This window comes from Aptenodytes patagonicus, chromosome 3 (assembly GCF_965638725.1).
Source record: "Aptenodytes patagonicus chromosome 3, bAptPat1.pri.cur, whole genome shotgun sequence".
Lineage (NCBI taxonomy): Eukaryota > Metazoa > Chordata > Aves > Sphenisciformes > Spheniscidae > Aptenodytes > Aptenodytes patagonicus.
Window position 1 is genome coordinate 78619263 of NC_134951.1, and position 18237 is coordinate 78637499.

The 18237-nt window shown below is 47.5% G+C and overlaps 1 protein-coding gene across 1 annotated transcript in view; it reads left to right on the forward strand.

The window, feature by feature from the left end:
• Nucleotides 1-6761: 6761 nt before the first annotated feature.
• Nucleotides 6762-18237, forward strand: part of SLC22A3 (solute carrier family 22 member 3) — a 32004-nt gene continuing 20528 nt past the window's right edge. The window contains exon 1 of the mRNA XM_076333946.1: nt 6762-7449. Within this exon, the coding sequence (XP_076190061.1) occupies nt 7036-7449 (414 nt within the window). The 5' untranslated portion in view covers nt 6762-7035. The remainder of the gene's footprint in view (nt 7450-18237) is intronic.

Here is an 18237-nt window from a genome sequence, read left to right on the forward strand (position 1 = left end):
AACTGGCCTTTGTTTCAGCTCATCTGGTTGCTCAGGATTTCGGGATCTCAGACCAATGGAAACAATTCCTTGATTTTCAAATGTTTGTTGAATCATTCTTGCTTTGCGTCTCCACATCAGATATTTACATCTTTGTAAATAGATACATTTTTTTCTTAAATACACTCAGGAACATTACTAGGGAAGGGAAAATATAACAAATCCTGTGTAATAAATATACTGACATTTAAAAGCAAATAAGCGTTAAAACAACTGAAAGTACTGAGCAATTGAAGTACCCTGTGGTAGGTCCACATATCAAAAAAATGCCCGTTTTAAGTAGTGTGCTAGGTGCTGGATCGTGAACAGCGAGCATGTACGTGCAGCTAAATGGCCTTATGAAAGTGGTCTGGTCCCTCTTCCTATTAATAAAGCATGCTAATCAAGCAAGAGGTGAGAACCCAGCTGTAAAGAATTCCTTTGGGTTGGTATTATGCAGTTAGGACAAAGGACACAATGTTATAGCGGAGATAAACTACAAAAACAGAGTCAACTATAAATAGATTGTTACCACTAAGGGCTTCCAAAAACAACTACAGGGAGATTAGAGAAAGGCACTGAGGAATTACTAGTTCCCATCCATCCTTCCAGAATGACTCAAATTTTTGCTGGTGCATTTGGACTGTGCTCAGTCTCTGATGCTGCTCTGAATTCACCCATCTCCTGCAGCCTTTTTTATTTTCTGCAGAGCTGTATCTCGCTTCTTTTTCAGTGGTGGTAAAAATATTATTATCTTGGAAAGCCAGAAACAGGAATTTGCTGAAACTAAATAATTTTTCACATAAATATTATATTAATTCTCCCATGTGAAGTTTGATCAGCTAGCTATTCAGGCTCATGGGGTATTTTGAACCTGAATTGTCTCCTATACCGAGTCATGCTGCTTCTACCCAAAGCTGTCCATAAGATGGGCAGTGGTGGTCTGTGAGAATTGCTCTATTACCGTCTTCTCATATGTATGAATGCTAGCATTTTTGTTACACTGACCAGCTTAGTGGTCTTCAAAGATCCTAAGAGTTCTCAGAAACAGAAATGATGCAATAGAAAGGCCACAAAAAAGGCTTGTTGGGAATATTTGATATAACAGCAAACTGAGAAATGGTATGAAAGTAGATAAAAAAGACTAATGTTAGAAACTCTGCAAGGTTTTTTTGTGGGTTTTTTTCTTTTTTTAATGAAAGTCCCACTTCAGAACCAGCTAAGGAAGCAGGCAGCTAGTGAGTGGCACCCCCCAGAAGTCTTCATTGCAGTGATACCGTCCTTGATATGGTTTAAATGTTTCACCTTTATTCTCACAAAACAGGGCTGGAAAATTTCGCGCAAAGCCCTTTTCTTAATATTTAGAAATGTTTGCTTCCAAACTTGATGCAAACTGAGTCACAGGAGAGGGATGTGCAACCATGAGAAATCACAAACAAAACTGATGTGATTTCCCCCGTTCTTCCAGGCAGGACTTGAGGCAGGTGTGGCTGAGAGCGAAAGCAAGCTTGTGATTCACAGCTGGCTGATAACACGGGAGGATGTTTTTGTTTTATCAGGTCTTTACACCCATCTCTGGAAATATCCCTTGTTCATTCTGTTGTGTAAAATAGCCTTTGGTGAACTCAGTTTGTCTTATCTCATGGCCAAAATGCTCGGTTATTCGAAGTCATTAGCAAGGGTCCTGACAAACGTGCTGTGGGATTATGGCATATTTATCTGAACAGGAAGGCAGAGCCTGGTGCAGCCCCTCTGCTGGCCTCCAGAGTGACCGGGTGAAGAGGAAAAGGATGAGGGAAGCCACATATAGACTACAGAAATATGTGTATAGGACCCCCTTTTCCTCTGGCTGCCCTTCCTTCAGCTGGCCTTGGAGAAGCTGATGAGCCCTTTCAGTTCCTCCGTCTGTCTCATACTGTGCTGAGATCCTGACAAGCAGGTGTTCTCAGACGTGCTTGGAGAGCCATAGGTTTCTGCTGCTTTCCCTACGTAGGATTAAAGTCAGTGGGGAACAGACACTGGCTATCTATGGGCACCCAAATGTGTGGCACCTGGTCTCCTCCAACAGGCAAAGAGGAACAGCATGCAAGCGCCATAGTGGCGAAACAGCACTGGGTTTGGGTAAGAAAACACAGACCCACCAGGAGCCCATTTGCCTTGCGGCAGAAGATACTTTGACCCCAGAAAGAGTGTGTGCTAGGAGAGGTGTGGGGCAAGAGGGCAGTGGGGAGGGAGCTCTTGCTGCTGGCTGTGGTGGGGATGAGCCTGCGGGAGCCCCAGGGGCTGCGAGCACCTAAACCTCGTGTGCCTTCTACCCTCTGCACCCAGGCAGCAGGAGAAAAAGCTAAGGGTGTGAGAACGAGCACAGGCTGCGGGTGAAGGATGGCTTCCTCCCCTGCTGTAAGTTTTTTACCTGCATTTGCTCAAAATGACAGACTACGGGCTGTCTCAGGTGTGGTCACTACTGGTTTGGGTTTATTTTTTCTCTCCTGCGAGGAGAGAAACAGGAGCCTCTTTGATCCTGTTTTGCTTTTCCTTTCACTCTCTGCTTTTTTTCTTCCTTGTTTGGATTTTCCCTTCTCTCCCTGTGTCCCTATTTTCCTCTGCTGTTTCAGCTGCTGTCCTAGTGATGAGTACAGATCCTTCTGGTTGTTGTACTCTACAGTTCCTAGAACTACATTTATTTATATTTGTTCTTAGAACCAAGATGGTAAAAATAGCCTAAAGGCCATGGAAATAGTGAGGGAGGGGAGTATAATGCATTGTGCATTGCTTTCATGGATTGCCAAAAGGTGGAAACCCTGTTGATTGGAATTGACTTTTCCCATGTCTCAAAGTTAGCCTGTAGCTCACTAAGTTGATCTGGAGGCCTGGGAAAGGACATACTCCATTGAGTATAGTTGCCACCTTTTAGAAAGAAAAAGAGGAAATCTGGAAGAAAAAGAAGGAGGAGATAAAAGAAGATGAAAGTGGGTGGTGGGAGGAAGAAGAAAGATTAGTAAAGTGAAGGGAAAAACCCAACAGCAGCAACAAAAACCAAAGCACAAGAACTGTCAGAGAAAAAGTTGCATGTAATTTAGTGTCCGGACTTGGAATGCGACTGTACCATGTGTGGGAGCGGGGAGCGTAAACATCTCTAATTGCCCCACAAAGAGGTCTCGCTCTGATCTCAAACAATCCACTATTTATTTAATCTCCAAAACTGAGCTCCTATACTCTTTCCAGCCTGGCTTCTTAACGAGATATGTTGTAACAGCGTGAGCTCTATGAACATGCGGTGTTTCTGGGGCTGGCGGCAGGCTTCTGCACTGCAGCATGGAAGAGCAATGATTTTTGCATGGGAGAGCCAAACCCGCAGGATGCAGCTGGAAGGTGCGTGAAAGGTGAAGTGAGCAGTGAAGAATGACAAAGGGTTCTGCCATCTTCCGCTGTGAACCAAGCTTTGCCATTAAGGTCTGCGCAACGTACTTTGAGCTACTACTGCCGGGTTCCTTGTGGCAGTCTCTGCTGTGGGGTCACCAGGTAGCGGAGGTACAGATATTCCCCAAATGCAGGGCTGTGGAGATCCCTGCCCCTTCTTCTGGCATGGAAAGCTGAAGAAAAGACTGGTGTAGGCAGTCTGCTGGCCCTAGGATAGTGTGATGCTGACTGGTTTGCACCCCTGCTGCTTAGGGCTGTCTAGTCTATAGCAGATTTGTCTGGGGGATGAATATTTGGTGCAATATGAAGCAGCGTCAAGCGGTGAGATAACAGGCAGGGTGGATGATCGCTGCCCAAGCTTGTTCACAGGCCCTCTTTTATTTAGCAAGAGGCATGCGTCTGTAGGAGATCATAAACCTAGGTCATGCTTTTCTGTGTAACTTTATCATGGAAACGGTGCTGTTATGTAGGATGGTGCCCTCAGCTGTCTGCAGACTGGCTGAAGTCACTGCCCTACTGCTTATAGTGTCCCAGAGAAGGACTTTGAGGTTTTTAAGTGTTTCTCTGAAGCACTGGCAAAGGTTATCCAGGGCGTTACAGTGAAGATGTAACTTTCCAGGATTCAGTCAGGGTAGCTATTGATCCAAGTATCTCATGCTGTCATCCAGACATGTATAAACAGTAGTCTAGTGTCATGAGTGTACAGTGAGTGTATGTGCTTTCCCCTCTAGACTGCATAGTTTTCATTCTGCTTCCGAAATAGCTGTGACATTTGGGCCTCTAAACAGAGCTCCAACGGAAGATGCTCATGATTGTAATTTAGTTGTACTTCTATATCTCTTTCTCCTCTGCTCCCCTTTCATCACCCACTGCTTCTGCCTCTGCTCTTTCGCTGGCTTGCTGCCTTCCCCCTCCCTCTTTCTGTTCTCTTCTCCGCATCTATTTTTACTGCTTCTGTCTTCTTCATCAGTCAACATCTTCCTTGTTTCTTTCTTCCCTTGCTTCTTTCCCAGTATCAAAGAGCATAATTTTTTACTGTGTATATAGGATAAAATGTTTAAAATGCTGGTTTGACCCTGAGATTTGTCCTCAAAGATTTAAAGGCATTCTTTCAAGAGGTTACAGTTACAGGCTTTGTATACAAACCCATCATCTTCCTGTCCTTAGATGTGTTCAGCTCTCACAGTACGCGGAGCTGAAGTTCCAGGAAAACCTTGGGGAAGCTGGGAATTGCGTGCTGTAGAATAAATGCACTAATGCACACTCTCATGCATCTGTCACTGGCATATTTTAGATTTCTTTGACAAACTGGAGTCTTGCATCTCACTGATATGGTGGCAAATACTCATAAGCCATTTTTGGACAGAGAAATAAAAACATGGGTGAACACTGAGGAACCAAGGTCACTTTGACATCATCTATGCCAGACAGTTGAACTGATTTTACTGAATGAATCTTCACGTGTATGACCAGCAGTGTAACTGTGGGGAATGTTAGGAAGACTCCCAGATGTCTGCTGCCGTGACATTAGCGCTGATCTCTCTCAGCTGCCAGGTTTTCTGGCTTCAGGTCTGGCAGGCTGCGATGCACATGCTGTGCATGAAAGAGCATAATGGATGAGATGTGTGAAATTTTGACAACCAGCTACTAGACCATGCTTTCTTTTGCGAAAGAAAGTAGTTCCAGAAGCAATGTTGCAATAGTGGACTGAATTCTCACTCAACCAAATCTAGTCTAGCTCCACTGATTAGCTAAGGCATGGCAGTTGGTTGCACCAATGGGTTTCTGAAACAGGTAAAATGCTGAGCACAGCTACATTGGTACATGGCTTACAGGGGACTAACCCTTATGAGTCAGAATTGAGCTAATACCCAACAGGGATAAAAGCAGCATTTTTTATTGGGGTAAGGCTTGAGGAGCAGTGGAGGTTTAATACACCCTCGAGCAGAGCTGTGAGAGCAGCACACAGGCTGAGTATCAGGCTCTGTCCCTCTGTCCCCATTTGTTTGTGATGGTCCCTACAGAGACTATCTCCTCCCCAGTCGCTGGAAGCTGTCAGGATAAACCGTCTCACCTTTGACATTTCAGCATGATTGACCCCCCAATTAGCCCTGTTGGGATAAAAGAGCTTCTCTTTTGAAACCAGCCATCAGACAGTGCCCCATCTCCTCAGACACAGACCTGGGCCCAAAGGTGATGTGTTCGTGGTCTCTAAGCTTGATTACTGCAAAACAGTGTTACCGGGAGTCAAACAAAATTCCCTCAAAAGCATCTTCTGTTGCAAGCACAGCAGCACATCTACCTAGCAATGTGCATCTTTGCCGAGCTCACACCACAGCACCAGTCCTCATGTCTGTTACAAAGTCCATGTCAGATAGTCTGTATAGTAATCAAAGCCTTCCTTGATCTGGATCTAACTGTTTTGTACTTCACTTCAAAACCATAGACACCCATGGTCAAAGCTGTAGGTAACCAGAGACAAGGGATTGCAGGAGACATCTTTGATAGGTGCTGTCCCTCTGCTCCTTCTCGCAAGAGAAGAGAGTGGCCATGGACCTCATGATCCTGAATAAAGTGCAAAACACCTGCCGTTGCATGTCTGATTTGATTCAGGGAGCTCTGCACAAGATGTGCTCACGTGCACACAAAATGCACCCCAGTCCTCGCTCCCCCTTCCCTTCTCCCCCCACTCAAACAAACAGCTGAACAGAAAAGTGAAATAACTTGCTTTCCATTCATTTTTGAGGAAGAAAAACTGGTCATTTATCCTTTAAATATTTGGAAGACTTTGTGAAATTAAAATTAACAAGGTCATATAAAAGCCTTCTTGAACAGGTAGATCCAACTTTAAAAAAAAATCCTGGATTTTGGACTGGCGCAGTTTGTGAGCCTCGCTTTACACTACAGAAAGGAAAGACTCTTGCAAATTAAATCTGTACAGATGGCGAAGAAGTGCTTTGGAGAAGTAATTAAACTTTGCCGCAGTGTTCATTTCTATTTGCTGAAGGAAAGACTTTATGGCTCTCTTTGAAACAACTTTCTTTCTGCCCCTGCCATCCCGCAGAGAGGCTGCATCACTCACTGCTGCTTTTTGCAATAGTTTCTGTGCTCTTTCCCGTTTAACTCTCTGCTTTATCCTTGCACCTATTAACTTATCATGGCCGTGGTGGGAGTTGGCATTTGCAGCTCGCCTGCCCCGAAGGAGTTAACTGGGTTTATTACATAATCTGTTTAACATTCGGGATGAATAGGAAATGCACGCCCCTCCTCTCCTAGAATATGTTTGTGCGCTTTAAATCGCACTCCTCCCCAGCTGTGTGTAAGCCCCACGCCACTTGACATGCCCTGAGTCTCCGTGTGTGTGCTTGGGTGCGCGCTTGCATGCCTGCCTGCAGCTTTGCCCCGTTCCAGCTCCGCTCATGCTACCGGCGTTGCACACCCACGTGTCTCTGTGTGTGTGTGCGTGCACATGAGAAGAGAGGAGCGTGGGGAGGCGAGACGGTCACATTTATAGGAAGTGCCAGCAGTCACTGCAAAGTGTGAAAGCAAACTCTGCCATCTCTTGGACTGCTCCGAGTGGACAGACGGCCTCACATAATGCCATCTTTCGATGAGGTTTTGAAGGAAGCTGGGGAATTTGGAAGATTTCAAAAGAGGGTCTTTTTCCTCCTTTGCCAGACGGGCATAACTTTTTCTTTCCTGTTTGCCAGCGTTGTTTTCCTTGGGCAGGCACCGGACAACTACTGGTGCAGGATCCCTGGGGCAGCTGAATTAAGTGAACGATGTGGCTGGACGCTGGAAGAGGAACGATACTTCACGGTACTGCCCCTGCACCTGGGGAACGGGTCCTCCAGCGGAGAGTGCGAGAGGCTGGACATTGTGTGGGACACCTCCACCAGCTGCGCCAGCCCGCTCTCCCACTACGGCAATCTCAGTGCACGCAACCTGCTGCTTGCCACATGCCACGATAACTGGGTGTATAAACAGCCCCACTCATCCATCACCAGCGAGGTAAGGAAAATCCTCGTCCTCTAATCAGCGTCTTCCGTCCCGGTGCAGGATTGTGGCAGTAAAATGAGATTGCCGCTGCAAGGGTTGTTGCTTTGGTGGCTGGTTTTCCTTTCCGGATTTGTTTCGTTCCGAGTCACAAGCAAATCGGGACAATGACTATGATCAAGTGTCAGCGTCAAACTTTTAGGGAAAGGTGAGCTGATCTGAAGGGTGGCTCTCCAAAGCCAAGCACCCCATGCAAAGCCAAAACACCCCACACAGAGATTGCTTTGTTGCTAGAGGAATGTCAGATTAAAATAAAGAGTTAAGTCCTTGCAGCTGAGGCTTCTGGTGCTCAATTTTGGGCCAGCAACTTTGGTGGTGTAAACCCGAAGTGTAGCTGACTGATACCACTTGCTGATCTGGATCACTGTATGTTATCCGTTCTCTGTATTTCCAGTACTGAACATTTATGTCTGCAGGTAATAAAAAAAGCTGGTGGCAGACTGCCCTTCTGAGATCTAACAGAAGTCAGCAGAAATGATTACGCTTACGAAATAAAAAAAACAACGAATACACATTTTTGCCCAAAGCTATCATTCAGCTTTTCCTGAAATGTCAGTCAGAGAACTGCAGACTGTTACCACTAGTGTTAAGGGCTGGTAAATGTAGTGGCTTTTTAATAAGGCTGCGAAAGGCCATTTAAGATGCTTTCCTAGGAGATCCTCTATGTAACCTGTGATCGTGCCATGGATGTGCTGTGGTCTGGCTCCAGTACACAGGCCGCACACTAGGATTGTGTATTTTAAGGTCATCCTGACAGTAACTGTCACCAACGCAGTGACGAAAAATACGAAGTGTGCTTAGAGGGGTTGGCTAGGAAATCATCAAGGTGCACCACAAAATGTGTCAACACAGCCATGGGCTCTGGCTCCTGCCAGTCTCGTAAGCCTCCCGCTGCGGTTTTTAACGGTGCTTGCACTGGAGCTGTGCCCTCTGAAACATGGAGCAGGGCACAGCAGGCGAAGCCCTGAGCAAACACTGAACTGAAAAGCAGTGCCTATCCCGACCTTTCAATTCACCATCCTTCCCCCATCCAGCTGGGACCGCTGGATCTGCTTGCAGGATTCAGGCTCTTCAGAGCAGGAGCTTTGTGCTCTGAGCTCTGCATCTGACCTGAGCAGCTTTAGCCAGGATCTACGCTCAGGAGAAGATAAATCAGAGCACCTGGCTGGTCCTAGAGCAAAGCTTCAGAACTGGCTTTTGTGTGCGATTGCCGAAATCAAGGCTGCTTGGAAGGCCGCAAGTGACACGCAGGGAGCTGATGTCCCTGGGAATGACGTATCTCTGCCCATGTTGGCAGTGGCAGCCAGGGCTGGGTGTGCAGTAGGACAAATGCTGCCCGGGAGCCACAGCCTGGCTCCGGAGCGAACCGCGGGAGGCAGCTGTGGTGGGAAGGTTATGCTGCTGCCTCCGAGGTACCTCTGCTGGGGGACTGCGAGGGGTTAGGTCACGGTGTCTTTTACCTGGGCAGTCTGTCCTAGGCGTTCCCCTTAGAGCTTAAAAATAAAAATATAGAGAATTCTTTTCTTTTGTTGTTCCTTGTTTTTTCTCTTCAACCTTGCTGTAGGTGAACGCATGTAAGTTGTGTCCATAAGATTGTGCTCAGAGTTCGTGTATGGCAGCAGTTTGTGTATCTAGCAAAGCCACTGTGATTTTCCAGCAGCACTGAGCCACTGAGTACAGCTAAGAGAAAATGAAACCAGTGTTTGTGTTGCAGCAATAAATGGGAGTGAAAGGTTTAATGTTCTCTGGCAAACACCTCGTCCATCTGCACCTTCTTCCCCCCTTCTCCTGGGGAGACACTCCAGGGCCAGGGGAGAGGAGGGATGAAGGGATGCTTGTGGAAACGCTCCCCACCTGTGCTCCCAAAGGCACACACTGAGAAAGCCAGCGAGCAACAGTCTGCAAGTAGCAACAGGCTGGGACTGTCTGTCCCCTGTGCCGGGGAGCAGGTCCCATCATCAGTGTCACTGCTGCTCTTAGAGGGACTCTTGCTGACCAGGGGCACCTCGGCTGGAGGGCGCTGGGCTGTGACCTGTGGCACTTGTGTCCTGTTCCCAGTTTTGCAACATTTGCCGGATATATCACATCCCACGAGGCTCTGTTTCTTCATCTAAAAAGGAAACTTGTGGCATGCACGTCCTGGCTCAATTGCTTTGAGATCAGCTATTAAAAGGAGCTTGATATCTATTAATGTGTTACACATCCAGTAAAGACAATTTAAATCCCAGACTTAATTTAGTCTCCTTTCGCTCAGCTGAAGCTCTAACAAATCATGACTCAATTTAAACAGATCTGTGTTCTGTTTAATCAGATCACCAAACATGTCTTTTCTCATGTGTCTACTTGTAAATGCTTCATTTTGTCCATGTGTGCAGAAATGTTTCTGTTTCTTTCAACTATCTTAAGATTTCTGGCACTTTATGTCCAGCTGAATCAACAGTGGAAGTGACCAGGGAGACAAAGTTAAAAGGATGAGTTACATGACAATCTGAAGGACATATGTTCAGGGAGAGAGAGAAAAAAAAAGTCAGGATACTGAAGGAGTCCCTCCAGGCTTATGGCAACTGCAGACCTGGTGTGGATTTGCAGTGTGGCAGGGGAGGCAGAGGGCAAATGCAGGCATGCAAAGCTTTCGCTGGGAAAAGATGTCATATCATGGAGCAGTGATATGACATCTTTTCTGAACTGACAATCAGTTCTGAGCACCCTGAAGAATCATATGGCTGGAGGGACTGACTTATGAGGAGTTGTGAAATGAATGGTATTGCAGTACCTGACTTCATTGCTCTGATTTGTGCATGACTGGAGCATACTGCTCGCTGGCCACTCTCATCTTGGATAGCTATCTTCTGCAAAGGTGTTCACAGTAGCATCAGCAGAATGGAAGCAGGGGAAAAAGGGGGAATGTGGACTGATAAAAAGCACCCACTGCTTTGTAAGCAGTACCTGAGTTGCTTGCTGCATCACCTGCTGCTGCTGCGGGACTCCTGAGTCCCAGTGCTGGGGTACAGCGGGGTGCTGGGAGAACATACCAGGGCTTTCCTCCTTCAGGATTTGAGGAGAAGAGCAAAATCCATTAAGAAATCATCACAGGAACAACACATGGCAAAGCCAGTTAGCTTGGTCTAGTGACAGGAGACAGAGCACTGCTAAAGGTTCCCTTTTAAAATCTTCCTTTTGATGTCTAATGGTCCCTACTTCTGCAGTGACATGCCTAAGGGTCTCTGTGCTCCATTGCTTTAGGTCAGGCTTTTCCATGAGGGTAATCCAGATCAGAGAAGGAGTTGTCCACTGGTGCTCCACATACAGCCCAGCACCACGGTGCCTGAATTAGAGTAGAGCAAACCAGAGCTCGGATGATGTAAAAGTTTGAAGATATCAGCAAAGTCCTCCGCTATGCGTAAAACTTGGCAGCAACCCCTCCGACGCAATGTTGTCACAGGTGGTGGATCTGCGCAGAGGACCTTGGCCTGGTGCAATCTGCCCCCGTTTAATTGAACGAGTCTTGCACAGCTCCCTGTGAAACTGGAAGACGTGGCTGCGTGCGTCAGCGGCAGGACAGGAACCCAGTGGCTTCTCAGATTTTGCTTGGAGAGGGAGGCTGAGGGGGTAATTATCAAGCTAAATCCATGCGTGGCTCATGCCAGCTGATGCCATCTGAAACGATGCTGGTAGTAGCAGGTGGCTGGCGCTGCTCGGGAGGGAAGGCTGGTGACAGCAGCACCTCTCACAGGGGGAGGAGGACAGGAAAGGACGGCCTTTCTGTGCAGCAGATGGAGCAGGCAGAAGAGCAGGGGTGCTGGGGTGCTGCAATCGACTGGGGGTGCCGCAGCCTCATGCTTTAGCCTGGGGGTCTGGAAGGGAGTCCAGGTCACCCCCTGCACTCCGTAACACTTGAAGTAGGAAGCATGTTGCCTGCCATCTCCTGCCAGGTGAGCCTGGTACGCACGTACCCAGGACATACAGAAGTCAATAAACCTAATTTCCCCAGGAAACTCGGCTGAACACTGAGTCACTGACCTTTAATACTGCTGGGCTTTGGCACTATGTACTTTTGTCCCAGTGGAGAAAGTCTAGCACTCTACAAAAGGGTGGCTGGCGATAGTTTGCAAAGCGATAGCTGTTTTATTCAGACATTTTTGGCGGCAATGACTCCTAGAGGCATGTGCATGAATTACAGTGGCATCTGCAGGTTGAATGGCCTGTGGTGGTGGATGAAAGGAAGAGGGAAGTCTACATGGTTATCAGCAGCTACAGCACAGCTGGCATATTTTAGGCTTATTAGCAGCCTTTGTTGGCAGGAGTTCAGCAGAAGGGACCGATTCCAATATGCCCTGTCTGCAGCAAGTCTTCATGCCGTAGATGATGTCATTTCGAGACCTGGCAACAATTTATTGCCAAAATGTGAAGTCTGAGGTGGACAAATGATCATCTGAACATATCCTATTGCACCTGCTGGGAATAAATCTTCTTACTCCTCTGCTTGCCAGCTGTCTCAGAAAATAACAGTCAGCCAGCATTTGCAGAGAAGCCTGTAAGCAAAGCAATAATGTTTGTCTCAGTTTTTACAGTCCCTCAGAGCAGGACATAACATGGCAGTCAAGCTCAGGGTGGAGAAGGCACAGCTTGTCCTTTTGCTGTCCTCCAAGGCAACAAACAATGCAATTCACCCTCAAAGTGTTGATCTAGTGTGATTATTGTCATTGGCATGGCAGTACCCTGTCTTATTTCCACCGTCATGGTGGGATTAATATTAAGCAGTGCAGGGAAAGGGAAAAAGGGCAGACAGAGGAGCAGAGGGAGCAGCAATTGCTGAAATTCTTATGAAGCTCTAACTAAGCTTTCCCCATATGAGAGCAGCTGAAGCAGTTCATTGCACGAGTTACGCCAGCGGGGCTATGGTTCTGTCACTGCCGTTGAGCCAGCTGGTACTGGCTAAGAGTTTGGGCCTTGGTTTTTCTTACTGTTTTTAGGACATCTGCTGTTTTCTCCCCTTTAGGAGATGGTAAGTTTCTCTGCCTCCCTCTTGCTTTGGCCATGGATAGACATAAGAAAAAAGGAGGACAGAACAGGCCTTCTGTCCTAGGAGGCTCAATGAATCCAGGTGATCTGAGTGGCAGGGACGTGAAGGTACCAGCCGGGCCTTGGGCTATGCGCAGGAAAGAAACCTCCAAAGCTTTCGAAGTTAAGCTGTTCCTCAGGCCTTGAGCCACAGTGCCCTGGGAGCAGGGTACAGGCTGACTCCATTTGTTCTATTAAGTGCTCAGCTTGAAACAAGATATGGAGAAGGACAGTGTCCTTGCTTAGTCCCTTAACACTCTGACAGAAGCTTTGCCAGAAAGAGGAAAAAAAGGTAATTTCTCCCTTTCCACTGCATGCGCTTGCAGGGTGTTTTGTTGCAGTAAGGATGTGTGAAAGGTAGCAGTTTGACAGCCCAGAGGACAAGAGAGATGGAGAAGAGCTGCCCAGAAACAAATGAGGAACATGCAGCAACAGCCTGCATCTCCCCAGGTTTCCTTAAATGATGAATATTGCCCTAAGCCGTTTGTCACTGGGAGTGGAAAGGTAAACCAGCCTCTGTTTGGCCACTTTTATGAATGCCACTTAAAATGTGTGGGCTTTCAATATGTTGTTGTAATTGGGCTGAGGAATCACTGTAGATCTCTTTATTGACCAAAAAGTTTCATCCATCATTTTGAAATGTAATTGTAACAGGCAAGTGCTTCCAAACTCCTACTCAAAGCTGCTACATTTTGAGGAGCTTTTAATGACATGTTGTCATTTAAAGCAATGCATTTCTACAGGGATAGGCGTGCTGAAGTGTTTTGGCACTCGCTCGGTGCATAAAGGCCTCTCAAGTACCAGGAATTACAAGTCTGCGGTTAGTCTGCATGTCAAACTAAAATGGAAAATGTTTGCCTTCTGCCAAAGCTATGAAGAAATGAGAAGCTGTCACAGCCCTTGTGTTTCCCAGTCGTTAGTCATGTATGAGCATTTCTTCTGTTCCCATCTCAGCCAGTTCCCACTCCTTTCTGTAGAGATTACTCCACTGATGAACTACAGAGGCCCAGTGCAAAACCTCTTCCTTCTCCCAGGGAGATCTCACTCCGGTGGTTTGCTGCTGCTTTAGAGATCAGTAAAGTGCACCAGCGTAGTTCCTTCCAGCCACACCACTGCTACTGTAAATCTGCACTGGGATTTCATGTTGATGTTCAAGCCTCTAGCGGGTGGGAAAACAGTCATCACAGGGATGTATTTCTAAGCAGGAGTGTATGGCTGCCTGTACTGCAAGGCCATTGGGGTGGAAGGGACTGATTTTCCCCACTCTGTGAAGGACACTGTAGAAGGGGGTGTCCTGAAGGAGCTGGTTTCTGCTGCCTGTCTCTGTTGGCAGCACCTCATTTCTGCTCAGGATGGCAGCTCATTGCCAAGGCTAAGAGGAAAGGAGTGCAGATGTGGATTGTTTATCAATTTGGGCAGCGCAACCTTTTTTAGTCAACTCCCTAAAGGGAAGGAGGCTGTGTTCAGGCACACAATGCTTTTTGTCATACAGTGGATAGAAATTGTGCAGGTGAGCATGGCACTGAATGTAGAGATGGGTTGCAGGGTTGTGCTGGGTGCATGCATTTGTGCAGTGGGGGGCTTAGCAGGGAACATGGCAATGCTGAGGAAGACGTTGTGCCCTTAGCTGGAGCTGGCCAGCTGAGCTAGTTCACCCACTTGATGATTGCAGTGAGGAACTGGCTAGCTAGGTTTTAACAGGGTCTAGGTGTAGCCAGTGCTATACAGGTCAACAAATAGGCTTAAGATCAGGGGCAAAAAACCCTAAGGCTTTCCTTTCCTTCTCCATATCCTTCCCCCGACACTGTAGTAAATGTTCTTGCAATTAAATTTCAAGTTCATGGAGGAAAGGGGACTGAACACAGGACATGATGACATTATCTTTCTTCTGTGTTGTCTTGGGTGAGCTTATTCAAGTGAAAGCAGAAGTGTTTACTTCACGGCATAGACACGCACTGCGATGACACTGTTTGTGGACAGAGATACCTACAAATGCACAGGGAGGACAGGACGGTAAGCTCTCCTCACTCCAACGTCTCCCAGATGTGTCTCCAGAATATGTCCCAAATTTTGCAGCAGCAGGGGTGTGCTGTTGCAGCCGTAGAGGTGACGCTTCTGAAGGGAAACCTCAGCTGAGTCCCAGCTTGCCAAGGGGTGCGTGATGCTCAGCAATGAGCCACTGGTCTTACATCTCTTCTGCAGCTTATTTTCAACTGTTGTGAACTATATCTCTTCTTCCCTGGAAGTGCCAAACCAGAACGTTCAGGAAGAAAATAAAGAAAACCAAAGTCAGACAGCTGTGGTCTAGACAGATAGAGAGCCCTAGAGTTTTTGATTCTCAATGTTACCATTTTTGGAAACCGAGTGGCATCACAAGAGGGTAGTCTGTGACATTTAAAGACCATATGCTGGGATTTTTTTGGTATGTTATGAGAAGAACGTGTACTTTCAGGGAATGGGATCTTCCTATTACTCACAGTGGGAGATGGTTACTGACAGGGATAGCTCTTCTGCTCCTTCATGCCACCAGATATTTGCATGGAAGTGCTCCTGGTCGATGAGCTCCTCACAACGTGGACCGCATCTGCCTGGGCATAGGAGCAGCCTGTGTAGTAGGAGTGTAAACATCAGCCCATGCGTGGACAGGGATATGACCGTTCAGAAACAGAGAGGAGGCTCCACTCTGCTCCCTTTTATGGAGGCTGCTAGCAAGGGACGTGGGAGTTGTTTTGGGGGAGTGTTATATAGGAGGACTACTGGCTAACTGGAGACAGGCTGAAATCCTGGGTAAACAGATGCAGATGCTTTTCCTCCAAGTGATGCGGATGGGGATAACTATCAGGCACAACCAAACCAGGTCACAGCTGAAGTGGTGATGTGGGTCTGGCAGGCAGCTTGGATCAAAAAAAGATCTCTGCAGGGTGTGCAATTCTCTTTTAAAGGTTACATTCCCCTCTAAAGGTTATGTTTGCAGACGAAAAGCAAGACATTAGCAGGGTGATGACTTAAATGCTAGGTGCTATGTCAAGCAAACAGAAAAGGTCTGAGAATGCTTATCTGTACCAGAAGTTACTTAAATACTTAGAAAATAACAAAATGCAGGACTAACTTAGGAGACTACAGTTAGTGTATTGTCACTAATCTCTTCAGAAAGAGCTCATAGTTTCTTAGAAGTTTTCTGTGTTTTCCTGTTTCCCAGAATATTTAAAATATTTGACTATATTGTTAGCCAAGAGCTAGTTTCAGCTGCCACCTAAATAATCTGAAATTGCTGTTCAGATGAAAGAGTCCTCTGCATTAAAGATATTTTTCCCTCTCTCTTTCTGGCACATGTTCATTCTCCTGCCCTCTTTCATGACAGCTTATTCATTGCCTGTTTACAGTAAAGAGGGATCAAATTATTTAAAAAATAAATATACCCTTTGAAAAAGTATCAAAAGTATAAACCCTGAAAGTCAGTGTCTGCAGCAGGCACTGGGGCTGGTCCCTCCTGGCAGCTCTGTGCAGGCTGGCTGCTTGCCTGGGCATGGCTCCAGCGCTGCTGGGCACAGCCGCCCACCACCACCCTGGGAGCTGAGATCCTCAGCTACCTTTGTAGCTTTGTAGCTTTCCCTCTGCTCCTCGAAAGGCAGGTGCCCTTCCTGGGAGAGCGGATCTGCAGTGTGCTGAGGGTGCCAGGCCAGCACCATCTTGTGGCAGGGCGGGAAGCACGCCTCTCCTCCTGGGGGTCAGCTGTCCGCCCGACACTGCTGATGACAGCGCTCCCTTTGCCGTCACTTGGGCTGCCGGGATAGCCTCCTGGGTATTGGGAAACCTGGTGTGTTGGCTTGGGGAGAGCTGTAGTCCCAATGCAGTTTATAGGTGTTAGAAATCTGGGGCTTGGTCTCTGAAATCGGCAACTGAAATTAGAGGCAAGCAGATCTTAAGTGATCTACAATGTTTTTATATCTGTGTAAACATCATCTCATTTTGTCATTGCTTTAATGGTTTTGTTATTACATGCACCTTTTAATTTTGTTCTCAGACTAATTTATTGCTGTTTCTGGAGAGGCAATAATGCTCTTACTCCCTTCCCCATTCTCTTCTCGGCTGTTCTGGCTTATGAGGGGGAGTCCTCTCTCATGGCCATCTTCATCAGGAGCAATCGCAAGTGTCAGAGGACGTTTTGCTCTCTGACTCGGGCAATTCTGTGAAAGGCTTTTAAACCTGGTCCTGTATGAAGCCCTCCCTGCTGATCTATCAGCCTGGTATTTCTCTCCAAGGTTTTGATTTTTCAAGGAGCTGAGCTGCTCGTGAGGTGCTGAGCCATCTTAACCTTCACTGGGAGACAACTCGCTCTGAAGAGTACAGGCTCAGATCTCTCTGTTATTCCTGGGGACTGCTAGGAGAGAGGTGTGAGGGCTCCTCTCTGCACCTCTGGGGAATGGTGCTCCCAGGGTGACTCCACAAGCATCTGCTGGAAGCAGAATATAATGGTGCAAAGGTTCTTGTTAAACAGTGTTCGGAGCTGGAGCACAGATGCAGGTTGAAGCTAGCCTCTGTCATGCTCCATTACTGTAAACAAGTTTTGAGAAAGAGGTGGCACCTGGAGTAAGATGAGCAGGGAAATGCCCTCAGCCTGGTAAGAGCAGAGGACAGTTAAAAACCCCACCAGAGATGAGACTCTGGAAGGTCAGTGATGCCCAGGGATGCTGTGGAGCCTCCACTCTGAGGGTGCTGAGGGTGCCGGGCCAGCCTGAATGCCTGACTGGACAAGGCCTGGAGCAATCAGCTTTGATGTGAATTTGGATGTAAGCTCAAAGCAGGTCCTGCTGTGAGTGGGGGTTTGGATGAGAGGGCTCCAGAGGTCCCTTCTTTCAGAAAATATTTTATTATTCCAGGAGATGTGGGCAACAGCAGGAGCAACCCTAAGCAACAGCTCACTCTGTATTTGCAAGCACTGACTGAAGTCATTGGAGCAGCTCCTTAATGCTGTTTTTCCACCCAGGCTGTGGTCAGCCCCCAGCATCTCCCACAGGAAAACACAAGAGGGTTTTTATAGCACGGAACAGCCTGTAGCCAGCACAGCCCCCCTCAGAGAGCCCGGAAAGGTGGCCGGGAAAAGCCAGTGCACCACAGCCAGCTCTGAAGCCACCAGTAGGAAATGGCATGAAAAAACAGAGCATTTTGTAAAATAGCCCATGGTATTGGGCTCTGAGCTCTCGCTAGAGCTGTCACCTGCCCAGCAGAGCATGGTGTCTCTCCTGCTGGCACTGGTCTGACCAAAAACCCACAGGGAAGAGTGCAGCTACGTGGTGAGACAGGCAAGGAGAGTGAAAGACCTGTGCTGTGCTTTGAGGTCCCAGGAGAGCTGTTGCTGCGTGGTGCGAAAGCTCAGCTGAGCAGCGACATTCAGCACCTGAATGTATCACCTGCACCTGAAATTCAGGCCAAGCTGGCCAGAGGAGCCGTGCCAGTGACCCACCAACCAGGCAATGTATATATGCCTCTGTGCATACACCAGTCCAGCAGCTGTCCAGATGGTCCCTGTGGTGCATACATGGCAGTGCCAGCATGTCCAGCATGGGCCCTGGCTGGGGGACCTGCACCAGACATGTGCCTGTGAGGTGTCTAGCTGAGTACAGCTCTAGTTAATTCAGAGAGGTTTCCTTGAGCTCACGTGAAGCCACTCCTCCTGCTTGC